The 13,017-nt window shown below is 39.5% G+C and overlaps 2 protein-coding genes across 2 annotated transcripts in view; one reads left to right on the top strand and one right to left on the bottom strand.

Annotated features, from left to right (window-relative positions):
• Positions 1–5,408, top strand: part of dgcr8 (DGCR8 microprocessor complex subunit) — an 11,933-nt gene extending 6,525 nt beyond the window's left edge. Inside the window, exons 7-14 of the mRNA XM_050052037.1 lie at positions 1,313–1,414; positions 1,714–1,812; positions 2,274–2,356; positions 2,580–2,680; positions 3,082–3,188; positions 3,800–3,927; positions 4,376–4,489; positions 5,009–5,408. Of these exons, the coding sequence (XP_049907994.1) occupies positions 1,313–1,414; positions 1,714–1,812; positions 2,274–2,356; positions 2,580–2,680; positions 3,082–3,188; positions 3,800–3,927; positions 4,376–4,489; positions 5,009–5,092 (818 nt within the window). The 3' untranslated portion in view covers positions 5,093–5,408. The remainder of the gene's footprint in view (positions 1–1,312; positions 1,415–1,713; positions 1,813–2,273; positions 2,357–2,579; positions 2,681–3,081; positions 3,189–3,799; positions 3,928–4,375; positions 4,490–5,008) is intronic.
• Positions 5,409–6,969: 1,561 nt separating this feature from the next.
• Positions 6,970–12,319, bottom strand: trmt2a (tRNA methyltransferase 2 homolog A). Its single transcript, XM_050052040.1, has 12 exons — positions 12,233–12,319; positions 10,703–11,336; positions 10,372–10,480; positions 9,899–10,080; positions 9,662–9,776; positions 9,447–9,562; positions 9,195–9,306; positions 8,965–9,087; positions 8,381–8,456; positions 7,973–8,089; positions 7,792–7,888; positions 6,970–7,626 (listed from the first exon to the last, which is right to left on the bottom strand). Exons 2-12 carry the CDS (start codon positions 11,323–11,325, stop codon positions 7,473–7,475), a joined length of 1,824 nt encoding a protein of 607 aa, XP_049907997.1. The 5' UTR covers positions 11,326–11,336; positions 12,233–12,319; the 3' UTR covers positions 6,970–7,472.
• Positions 12,320–13,017: the final 698 nt, after the last annotated feature.

Here is a 13,017-nt window from a genome sequence, read left to right as displayed (position 1 = left end):
TTAGAATAAAGTTTTTGCATTTGTATGATTGCATTTGTGTTTATTATATACTTGTTTAAGTATAGCAAGTATAATGAATATAATGTAGGAATCGGTAAGGAATCGGACCGTTAAGAAGGAATTGGTAAGGAATCGGAATCATTAAAATCCTAATGAGTCCCAACCCTATACTTTATAAATGTCATACAAGTCGTGCTTTTTTAGAACGGCTTGTGTTACTTTTTTAATCATCGGTAACCAATGAAACCTTTAAAAACAACCATTTATCCTCATAGATATTGTCTGGGTAGCCCAGGGATGGGAATCGCAAACTGCAAGCTTATCAGTTCCTTCTATTCATGTCGACATGTTACTCTGACAGTTGGGTAATTGCAAAACAATGACTTCAAAGTCGTGTGTACACTGCTGGAAACTTACAACAAGAGTCATGGAGAGGAACGAACGGTCCAAAGTATGACTTCATTTAACAAATATCGATGACAACATTGCTGCTTTTAGTGTCTGTAAAATGTCCATTTTTAAAGTGTGGAAACACCAACAATATACTAAAACATCTTTCTATGCAAGATGAGCTTAAATTCCAGGGATGTCATGCATTTGCATATCTACACACGAGTGCCACCGGAGTGCTTCCTAATTGAGCAGCATGTCCATTACTGAGGGTTAATATCATGTCATAACATTAGCACCGTGCAGGCAGGCTTCGCATATTTTGAAAATGAATGCAGTACATGTATTACCTCATGTGATCGACACTATGTTCAGACACATAATAAAACCATTGCATTGATGCTGATACCTGTGTAGGCCTACTTTCTCCCCCACGTAGAAAATGAACCAGGAATCAATAATTGAATCCATAAAGAATTGGACTGATAAGCACAATCAATGATGGCATTGTTATCAGTGAAATCCTATCAATTCCCAACTCTAGTGTATCCTGATATCACTCTATACTCTGTGCCATAGAACCCCACTGTCATCTGAAAAGCTATTGGAAACCCCACAAAAGCCATTCTACATTTGCATTTGGAAGACACGTTTGCTTTGTGATGAACATGGGCAGTGTCATTTTTATTCCTTTAAGCCAGCTGTGGATGATCTCCTTTTGTCTTGACTTTTCTGCGGTGTAGTAAAAAGGAACTTGCCAACTGTCAGCTTCAGATCTTTTTGCAAAAAGTGTGGAAATCAAAATCAATTGTAGTAAACTTGCCCTTATGTCAGTTTATGCTGTTTGTGAGTGTACTATCATTGTCAAAGTTGTGCTTCTAGTGTATTGTAGTTGATGCATTTTAATTTTCTGTTGTAACAGAATTTGTCATCAACCCTAACGGAAAGTCTGAAGTTTGCATCTTGCATGAATATATGCAACGTGTCCTAAAGGTTCGACCTGTTTACAACTTTTTTGAATGTGGTAAGTTTATTTTTTGTAAGTGTTCTTAGGGAGTCAAGGTATTTAAAGTCCTATGTCACTTCTGTCTCATCAGATGTAAATTGTTATTTATTTAAGAGCGGACTGAATAGGCATGGTGTCTCTGGTATGAATTGTGATGTGTAAATCTACTTCACTCATTCTGTCTACACAGCCCAGTACACTAATTTTGAAATCAGTGTACAGTGCACACAGAACTATTGCTATTACCGCTTATACATTAAAGTTTGTTGTTTTGTGTTAAAATATATCAAATCAAACTGAATTTTTGTGCCCCACAGAGAACCCAAGTGAACCCTTTGGAGCGTCGGTCATTATAGATGGAGTAACTTATGGTACAGGAACCGCAAGCAGTAAAAAACTTGCCAAGAATAAAGCTGGTAACTTTTTTTGATTTACAGTACTTGGCATTGGCATAGACTGGATGGTATATTTAACAACTGAGTAGTCATTGTATTAGCTCAGAGTACCACTGTCAGTGGGTAAAGAGATTAGGAAAGCAGTGAGGTCTTAATGGGGGAATTTTGAAATGTCCATAATTGTAAATCATTTTTTTACAAGTGTTAGTTTGTCTTAAATGTTAAGCAGTTAAAGGGCTTCTTTTAAAGAGCCAGCTTGGTCCTGGTTTATAATAATTAAACTGTGTTTTATACATCATGTTGGAGGTACATGACACTGACTAGAATGGAACATATGCAACTTATAATTTTCTTCAACAAAACTGATTAGTTGACACATACCAAAATAAAGATTACAATATTATATTATTACTAAATGATAAACTTGCATGTTGTGATATGTTACTAGTTTTGCTCTCACTGTAATGTGGTGTAAACTTCAGCTCGAGCCACACTGGAAATCCTCATCCCTGACTTTGTGAAGCAGACCTCGGAGGAGAAGCCTGTTGAGGGCGATGAACTGGAGGTACCTTTTTTCTCACATTCTTTACTTTTTATTTATGATCTTAGCTGGAATCTTTTTCAGCAAAGTGGAATATAGTAAGCTGACGTTCACCTATGTATCAGCATTAAAGGCAGGCTTTGGGGATTATGACAACAAGAACTGTTGCCAAAGTTACAACGTTTCCCTCTTAAGGCTAATATATTATTTGAATCAGAGGTAACACAGTGTGTACTCTGCTCCACAGTATTTTAATCATATCAGTATAGAAGACTCGAGGGTATATGAGCTGACCAACAAAGCAGGACTACTTTCGCCATATCAGATTCTTCATGAGTGCCTTAAAAGGTAAGAGGTAATGCATAATGCCATCAATCAGGTACATTTTAATCAGTATTTTTGGTTGTGTGACTTTTTTTTCAAGATTTTATCTGTAATGAAAAGTTGAGGGCGGCACAGTGCCACTCACAGCATGAGGGTACAAGGATTGTGGCGTTTGCATGTTCTTGTGCCAGATTGCAACCCTGAAAAGTATGAGCAGTAACAGATAATGGATGAAGAGTTTAGTCTGATGCAGTGCATTACAACTGAACACAGTTAAATGCATTGAACACAAGCTGCCGGTGTGCAAGCCTTTACACGATCTGTTGCTACTTGATGTTCAAGACCTGTTCTGTCACTGTTGCCAAGGTCAACAAAGTGCCAGGCTGCAGATAGATTTGAATTTTATTGTTACGTCTTTCCTGTAGAAACCATGGAATGGGAGACACCAGCATTAAATTTGAGGTGATCCCAGGGAAAAACCAGAAGAGTGAATATGTGATGACATGTGGGAAGCACACTGTGCGTGGCTGGTGTAAGTAGACCCTTATCCTCCTCTATCCACATGAACCAGTCGATGAGTAGAGCTGAAGAGTTGGGTTTTTAAAGTGAGTGCTCAGATGTCTCGAAGTGGGGTTTTATGAGGTACTTAATCATAGTCAGTGGATGTTGGTCAGCATGTCCCCAGTTTGGAGAAGAAGGCGGGAGTACTGCCATGGAAGCTAAGCAATGTACAATTTAGGTGTATGCAGTATTTAGAATACTTTCACCGTTCTGCTTTACCACCGACAACCCTTTTATATGGGGAATTGAAGCTGTTATATCCATCTATGCTCTCTTAAAAGCCATCAGGCTCCTTTATTACATTACATTTTTTTAGGTGGCTAAAATACATTTTGTTGCTGGCCCCACAGCAATACATTGCTCAGCTTCCATGGCAGTACTCATGCCTTCTTCATAAACTGGGAGCATGTAGATTGCCATCTACTGTAGGTAATACACAGACTATGGGTAAGTGCCTCATACAACCCCAAAAATCTGCACTATCCCTTTAATTACCATGTCCATTTTGTTTCACAGAGTCTTTAAAAAACAAGTAAAAATACATGTAGCTTTCAGTGACATGCTTTTAACATTTGCCACCAGGCAAGAACAAGAGGGTTGGCAAACAACTAGCATCTCAGAAGATCTTGCAGATGCTTCATCCCCACGTCAAGAACTGGGGCTCACTGCTGCGCATGTACGGCAGAGAGAGCAATAAGATGGTCAAGAAGGTTAGTACCCTCTTAAAAATTTACTGTAATGCTTCATGGAAAACTGGGGGGGGGGGGGGGAGTTTGGCTTTAATTTAATCTTTATGTTTTATGTTGAGCTTTATTTATGGTAAATACTTAATATCTGATTTTATCTCAAGAGGATAAGAGATCTGGTTCTGAGAATTGTGTCAGCTTTCTTTTCCAGCTCACAGTGATACATGCCAATACACACATTAAGGTCAACAGTCAAACCTTAAAAGCAGTTAAACGTCTTCCAGTATTAAACTCTCACCGCACCAACATGCAGCTTTGAGTCAACAATTATCAGGCTTATTAACTGATTGCCATATAATGTCTCTTCCAAGAACAACCAATAAAAAATGAATGGTGAAATACTGGTAATGGAGATAGTTCTTCATTATGCAAGCACGCTTCCATGACTCTTAAAACGACTGATCTCTTGCAGGAGAGCTCTGACAAGAGTGTGATCGAGCTTCAGCAGTATGCCAAAAAGAACAAGCCAAACCTTCATATCTTGAACAAGCTGCAAGAAGAAATGAGGAAACTAGCCGCGCAGAGGGTGAGAATTTGAATTCAATCTCTTAAGTGTCATTCTAACCAGTGTTAAACATTTATCCTGTTTTCTAAACCCCCATCTGAACTTTGACGCACTGATTTGTATCTCAGTCCTTAGATTTTCATTTGTGATTGGTTCCAAACATGAACAGAAGTACTTGTTGTGCATCAGGCATTTTGTCACCAGAGGGCTCATTGAAGGAAAGACGAGGTGGTAGTTTTGATCCAGAATTAATCCAAAAAAGACCCAGAATTTAATTTGGGGAAACAGTAAATCTGCAGGGTCTCAGGTCGTGGCTGTGGGATGCTCTTCTCTATTGAAGCTGCACTTGATGCTTTAGGCTTAGAAGACTGGAGCATTTTTACACACCTCTTTAAGTGTAGCTGCCAGTCTCTGGTGGACACAATTATATGGCTATTGCCAGGATTTGTGTATTTTAGAATTGAGAATGGATTTAAAATCTTGTACCATTCCCAGACTGTACTCCTCATATTATGCTTACTTTATTGTATTCCTGTACAGGAGGAAACTAGAAAGAAGCCCAAGATGACCGTAATGGAGTCTGCCCAGCCAGGGAGTGAACCCCTCTGCACTGTTGACGTTTAAGTCTCGAAATCACTGATGACCCACGGCACTGAAACCCAATCACTGTCAGACATCACACACCACCATCCATTACTTAATTATGCATCACATAGATCTAATGGCAATATAGTTACACGTTGACCAGGCCGGTAGAACTGCTTGCTTCCTTCACCCATGTTTTATTGGTTCAGCTGGTAGATATAAAGGTAGGTCTAAATGCACTAATAGACAGTAGAGAAAATATCGTCTACCTCTCTAGATGAATCCTCGCTATGGCACTAGAAAAAAAAACACACCCAGGCTACAGAGAAGTTAACATGACTTGATCACATATGAACCACATCAAAATAAAAATGCATGCTTTGACCGCAGAAACCACTACACACCTTGGTTTTGTTTTGAAGTGACGTATTCAACAGAGTACCAGCACTATAAGTTTTGTTTGTGCTTAAAGTATGTGAAAGGGACTACTAATACTTGTGTATTTATACCATTCATTTAATTGGGAAACAAAATTACTTGTTTTTTGGGTATTTTAATGGTCGGTGTTTTGGATATTTTGGGTGCCGTTTTGTTTTTTTCCTCAGAATGGACAGTTGCTGTCTTGGTTTGCACGATTAAAAAAACATGCGTTGTGAAGTGATGACTATTCAGAACTATTGTTATGCACTCGTGTCCTGTCAGATTTTTTTTTGTTGACTGATCATGCTGTCAGTACAGGAGTAACTGCTTTTGGGATGTTTGGGGTGACTTGCATTGGGAGGGACTTGTTGCCTTTTTTTTTTTTTTTTTCCTTTGCTTTGGCAATACAAGAAAGTGATGCCCTGCTCCCCATGCCAACACTGCAGCAAACCCAAGCACACAGTACTGTATTATGTTTAGGGCAAAGGATCATTTCTTTCATGCTCTTAGTTCTTTGAAAGTTTTATTAAAGTACTTATGCCATGCACACTAACCAACCATTTGGTACATTTCATTAGCTTTTCAGTTTTGGTGCCCTTAAGAAATCACGTTGGCTACATGTTGCCTTAGTTCATCCATTTCACGAAGGGCTCAGAGTATAATAAAGTACGCTGGACCTAAAACACCCTTCAACAGGAAGTGGAAAGACCAAGCCCCCCTTTTACTTGATAAAGCATTTATTGTTTAGCCAATTAGTATCTTAATGAAGACAGCCTGTAAAACAAAAGATACTTAAGGGAAAAATGCCTCCAGCATGTGCAGATTTTTAAGACTCGTCTTAATGGATTGTGTATTTTGTTTGTGTATGTTTGCCATCATCGTGACAGTCGATCATATTTTCTAACCACAAGTAGAATACATTTTCTCAAAAGGCAGCCTTGCAAAATTTCGTTGGTACACTGACATGAACAAAAAAGTCATTTAGTCCAACACAAGCTGATGAAAGTGTGTATACCAAAGCTTACATACAGTCTTATGCATTTTATAGAATACTTAATGTTGCTGCAAACTGTACAGTAGAAACATCTAGGACACAGATACATAGACACGTTATTTGCTGGAACAAAATAGAAACTGCTGTGCATTCTTTGTCAAGTATTCTGCCTGTGGTTTTATACGAGGACACATCACAAGTTTAAACACGAGGCTGTTGTGATATTGTAGATTGCTTTAAGAATGTGCTTTCCTCTCTGTGCGTTTGTCTCGCCAAGTGTGTCAGTGAGAAGAAAAGAAAAATACTGCTTTTACATGTGTTGCTGTTGAGTTGTTCTGATGAATTGTTTGAGATGTTGCTGCCTAGAAAATGAAGTATGTATTGCAACCTGAGCTCCATGACTTAAGTGATATTTGTTATGCAAATAAAATGTCTTGACTAATGACTAGAAGGGCTGTGTTTTATTCAGTGGCAGGATGATGAAAGACTCAGAAACAAGAAGTTCAACTGAGGTGGCACTTTAATGGGTTAAGCCATTTATTCTGATTGTCCCTATTAACAGTTAAACAAAGTATCAAATTCAGGAAACTAAAATTAAAATTGAAGTATCTTTATGCTCATAACCTGACCTACTTTTGAGTAAACATAGCTTAAACATTCTCAAACTAAAAAGGCATAACATGCAAAGGGACAGTCCATAAAGCTCAGTTAAGCAAATACAGTATAATGCATACTGTATTAAATTTATTTGAAGCACAAATTAATTCTTGCATTACAAAATAGGAAGATTTAACTGGATGACACACTGGTTTATAGTAAATTACATTATTTGGATGAACTGGCCCTTTAAAGTTAAGACTAAAGCCTTGCAGATACTTAAATGACAGCAAAGAATGCTACTGCACACATTAGTTTCAAGGCTCCTTGAAATACTGAGTGTGCAAACATTTCTAGTACGGTAAGCCCATGCTACGTATCCTAGGCCAAGACCCTGTCTTGTCCTCATCACTTGCTGGTCTGCTGCTGCGAGTCGTAGTCCACTCTCTCCAGCAACAGAAGTATCTCAACGTGCATGGTCTGAGGGAAGAGATCCACAGCCATGGCTCGCACTGGACGGAACGGGGCCCCGTGAACTCTGTTGGATGGCGCTCTGCACAGACTTAAAAACAAAAAGTTTCATCATAAGAACCATTTTATCAAACTGGCCCCCTTTAAAAATGATATCTGTCATGACAGTCGAATATTTATTCACAGTCAGGTAATAAAGCTGATACCCACAAACACTGATTTCATTCTAACTGTTGCTTTGAAACAAAGAACTCACTCAATGAAGTTGTTCATCGCTGCCTTAGCGTTGCATGCCACGTAAACCAGCCTCTTCAGATGCTCCGCTCTCCTGATGGCAAGTATCACCTTGGAATCTGTGTTTGAGACAAAATCTCATTAATATGTGACAAATCCATAAGTGAGTGAATTTCATTTTCATGTTTTGCCTGTTGACTCACGTAGGCCTGCCCTCGGTGGATCCACAATGGCTGTGACGTTGGGTGACACGAGAGCATTGAGAATGTTGGGGAACACGTCTTCAGCTTTTCCACAGTGAAACTCAACATTACTCAGACCTTCAGATACAAAAAAAACATTCACTTTTAGTTGATCATGCTGTGCCATTCATAAACTGAATGAGAGGATCTAAAATGGAAAATATCATTTTGTGAAACAAGGACTGCACAGTGCCCATCTACCACTAACAACTTTAACAGATCAAACTTATCAATACCACCCTTATATGTTCTATTATCATGACCTTCACGCACCCACATTTACGTTCATACATTACGTTCATAAGAAATGAATAGTCACATTTCATACATAAATCACTGGCAGTAGTTTGAGGTTATTTGGCCTCTTACCATTGAGCTTCGCATTAACTTTGGCATCCTCCACAGCTTCCTGGCACAGTTCGATCCCAATCACCTTCTTTACCCTCTAAAGACAAAAGTTAACAAGAACTTTTATTACCATCCCAGGAAATGTAACATTTCAAAAGGGGTTTTTTTTGTTGTAAAAATGTTTTTCCCCTTTGCCAATAATTGTACAAACCCTGACACGGCAAATTAAAATGGTGCAGAAGCCGCTGTTTGTGACAGAAAGTTAGGACCTGGATGTAAAGCAACTGGTGGTATTCTTTGCCCCATTGTAAAATTCAGCTAATGGAAATCTTAAAAGGTATGGACCATCTTCAAAAACAGATGTCTCAAATCATTACTTAGACACAAAAACAGGGTCCAGGTTGACAAATACAAAAGTTTAACTTTACAGTAAAAGAGAAGAACAAGGTGTAAACACGAAAAGGATGACAAGGATGAGATGTAGAAAACCCTAAAGCAAGCACAATTGCAGACTGATACAATATCTATCACTAACTCCTGTCGGTTGTAACTACCGAAGCATTGTCACAGGTGCATTAAGTTTCTTTTACAGAAAACTATGTCACCTTAGCAAGAGAGATGCCGATGGTTCCTGTCCCACAGCACACGTCCAGTACGGTGCTGTCCTGATCCAACTGGGCCCATTCCCCCACAGCAGAGTACAACACCTCTGCAGCTCCTGTATTCACCTGCCAGGTAACACAAACACACTTAACACTGGAGCCTATACTTGGCAATACACAGGTGTTAACATTGTATGAACTTGCTGGAAATCTTTGAGGTAAATCTTTCTTACCTGGAAGAAGGAGTGAGGAGATATTCTGAACTTTAGACCCAGGAGTTCCTCGTGAATGCTGCCCTCTCCAGCCACCAGCTCACAGGGCAAGTCCTCGATGTTAGGAGAAGTCCTGGGAAACAAAAAACACAACTTCAGTGCAGCATTTAGACATTTTCATAGTCTGTTCTCTACTGTTTGCCCTGCATTTTTCTCTGATACCAACAGTAAACAGCCATCATGACTCAAGGAGCATCAGGATTTCTTTCTTACCTTTGACCCTCTCTAACAAAGTAAAGAGAGGTTACTCCGCTGTCTTTCCCCTCTCCTTCTGTAAAGTACGTCTTCATGGAGCTCTTTAATGCATTGACTTCCTCTTCTTCAAGTTTCTAGGAAGTAAAAAAAGTAAAAGACATCAAAAGGGAGAAATCAAACTGTGTGATTATACTCTCAGAAACAGGATCACACTCAGATTGTGGTGTCCTCACCTGTGGGTGGAAGAACACTACAGCCATGGCTTGTCTGGTCCTTGTAGTTCTTACAGTCAGCTGCTTCCAGTGTCCTTCGTATGTTTCAGGACTGTACACGGAGTATGATGTTGTCCTATGTGCAAAATAATACCAAGATTCAATGCAATAGGAAAAACAAATCTGTATGTGGCAGCAGTTTGGTTTTCTGTGACCATGCCTTGTTGTGGACTGTCTATTATGACCATGTGAGAATACCTGATGAACTTCTGAAACTCTCTGACCACTCTCTTGGTCTCCGCTGAGACATGGCGCGTCTCAGCCGGCCCCACCACGGCACAGGAGCCGCCTTTATATTTTCCAAGGCGGAAACCGATGGTCTTATCCTCACCATCTGCACCCACTGAAATGAGGAACTCGCACTTGTTTCTGTACTCCGTCTGGTAGAGAAATATGAACAGGATAAGGGAAATATCAGACAACAAGTTACATTTGTTGAAATTCTAATTGGCAGTGGAATTTACTTTTGTAACAGAGATCTTGAAAGATAAAGGAATGTGTTGTATGAAGTGACATCACAAATTAGGTTATTGTGCTTCTTAAAAAATAGCAATACCACTACATACTGAATCCTGTCTATTTCAACACACTAATCTCTAACACAGTAGAATGTATTTATGACAAATGCTAGTGTCAGTAAAATGTGAAATGAGTTAAGACTTCACATATACCTGTGTTGGAGATGGTTTGATAGGTTCCAGAGGACAACACATTTTGTTGTATTTCCCTTTCTGCGCAAATAACCACGGCAACATGGCTTTGTTGGTGCTGCCAATCTCCCTGTAAAAGACACAGCGTAAAATTGATGTATATTTTATATCACAGAACGCCCACACACTTTTTTTCCCTGGGTCATGCAGTAAAACATGCAGTAATGCCTGAAACAACCATTGGCATGGAAAGGTTTAAAGAAAATCGAGTGTTGATCTTGTACAACACCTGCAGGAGATGTGTTATAGACACACATGGGACCACATGTATGGATGGGTCTATCAGACTCACTTGGCCAGCCTCTGCAGGACCCCCACCACCTCCTCCTCCTTCCTCCTCAGCTGCTCTTCATAAGGCACATTCCACAGGGGAGTCACCACATTTGCTATCTGGACACTCAGCGGCTCCTCTTCCTCGTCCCCCTCTGTTCGCTTGGATGGGGGCTGTCCTCCTGCGCCCTCTCCCTCCTCCTGCTTCCTCTTCCTCAGGATGGGGTCTGCTTTGGGTTTGGCCAGCCTGACGCTCAGCACCTGGCCCTTCCACTGCATGCCGTGAACCATCTTCATGGCCTTGTCACGCTCTTCCTCATTCTTGAAGGTGACAAAGGCAAACGTCTGCTTGCCAAACAGTTTGATTTTGTGCGGGTTGAGGCCGTGTTTGGCCAGGAACTTCTTCAGGTCGTTGAAGCCAGTGAACTTGGGTAGATTCCTGATCTCCACTTTGTAGATCTCAGATGTGAAGAGGTCTTCTTTGATGTAGCGGTACATGCTGGGGTCAGAGGCTGCTTCATTCCCCACTTCAGCTTTGGTGTCAGACTTTGCATCCTCATTGTTGGAGTCCTGTGGGAGGTCATCAGGCCTTTCCTCTGTTGAGGGTGGAGTATCAGCCACTGGGCTGCTGCTAACATCTGCCATCACTCGTAATGCTGTGAAATTAACAATGCAATTAGCAGATTGATATTGATTTTACATTTTAAAGACATACCCGAAATAAAGTTTGAACAGTTTTGTCAGCGTAACCAGACACTTTCTGTCTCTCTAAGGGACTGTTTTTTTTATTTTGGCTTAGGGGAAGGCATACAAATTTAAAAGTTGTATTTTGTATTTATTTCACTGCCCATACCTCAGAAATTAATTTGGTATTTTTACATTTTTGACAGTCCTTGGACACATCATGTGCAATTAATTCTTCAAGGGGAAAAAAAAAACATAACCAAATCTGAGCTTCAACTAGTAATGTTTCATCAAAATCACTACATCTCATTCAAAGTTTGGAAAAAAAAAACAGTTTGCACTAACTAACCAGCATGCATGACAAGTGTGAAAAATCAAGGCTTTTATCAACTTTTGGGAGGGTCAAAAGAAAAAAAGAGTCACACTCCAGCCACCCCTCCCTCTGATAAGTAAAGAACAGTCCCTAAGGAGCTCTTGCTCGCAGGGCAAAATGTGCTCAAAGCTTGATTTATGAGACTGTAACTTTTTAACAATGGTTACAATTAACTTCGGAATCTAAATGTAACAGTGGAACTGAGGAAACAACGTTTACATTTTAATAGCTTTTCTGTAAATGCATTAAAACTTCTAAGGATTTGAGTTTTGGCTGTACGTCACGCTATCACCTGCTCTGCACACAGATGCATTTGATGTTAGCTACAGGTAATTAAAACATGCACTGAAGTTACGGGTTTTCTTCTTTAATGAAAACGACTCGCCATTACCTATTTTAATGTCTAATAGTTTACAGTTTCCTGTCGTGCTAAATATAGGCTAAGTAACACCCATAAGCAGTGAAAGTCCGGACAATATTTTTCATACACCTTACCTTCTTGTATTAATTTAAATTCCACTTCTGACTAACATGTACAGGGCGCGGCCATGTTGGTTTGGCCGCGTGCTGCAGTGAACTCTGAACTTAAAGTGACAGTCGTCATTTAGGGCTCGAGCGTCATGTTTCATTTTTTGTCTTTTAAAAAGGTTTTTCTTCTTTTAATGGCGATTTGTTACCTCGCGGAGACTTTGGCCGAAAATGCCACTTGGCTACTTTGTATAAACATCTATTCATTTTGAAATTGCTATTTACTTTTTATTCTAAATTAATATAGGTTATTTAATTAACTTCAGTTTTCCATTCAACAGTAATTGTTTCAATTCCTTTTAGCCTTCTGCGTCAGTCCCTATGTAAAAATGAGACTGTGTTTTACCCCTGAACTTTTGTTTGTTAATACCATGCACCACTTCAGCACATAAAACTGAAATATAAACCATAAGGCAACACAGCATTATTACTTGATCTTGAGGCCCCATCTTACAGAGCAGCCCTGAGTTAAAATCAATGGTTGAGTACAGCCTAAGTACACTTACTCATGTACTGTACATAAGTACAAATTTGAGGTACTTTTACTTTACTTGAGTATTTCAATCTCACTCAGCTTTCTACTTAAACTCCACTACACTTCTGGGGGAAATATTGTACTTTTTTACTCCACAATTATTTGATAACTTTAGTTACTAGTTACTTTACAAATTAAGAATTTTGTGCTCAAACCATAAGAAAATATGCATGTGCATCTGAAATTATTTGATTGATTGGAAAATTAATTGGCAACC

This window comes from Epinephelus moara, chromosome 8 (assembly GCF_006386435.1).
Source record: "Epinephelus moara isolate mb chromosome 8, YSFRI_EMoa_1.0, whole genome shotgun sequence".
In the NCBI taxonomy this organism is placed as follows: domain Eukaryota; kingdom Metazoa; phylum Chordata; class Actinopteri; order Perciformes; family Serranidae; genus Epinephelus; species Epinephelus moara.
The sequence above is the reverse complement of the archived record's forward strand: the minus strand, read 5'-3'. Positions and strand labels throughout refer to the sequence as shown.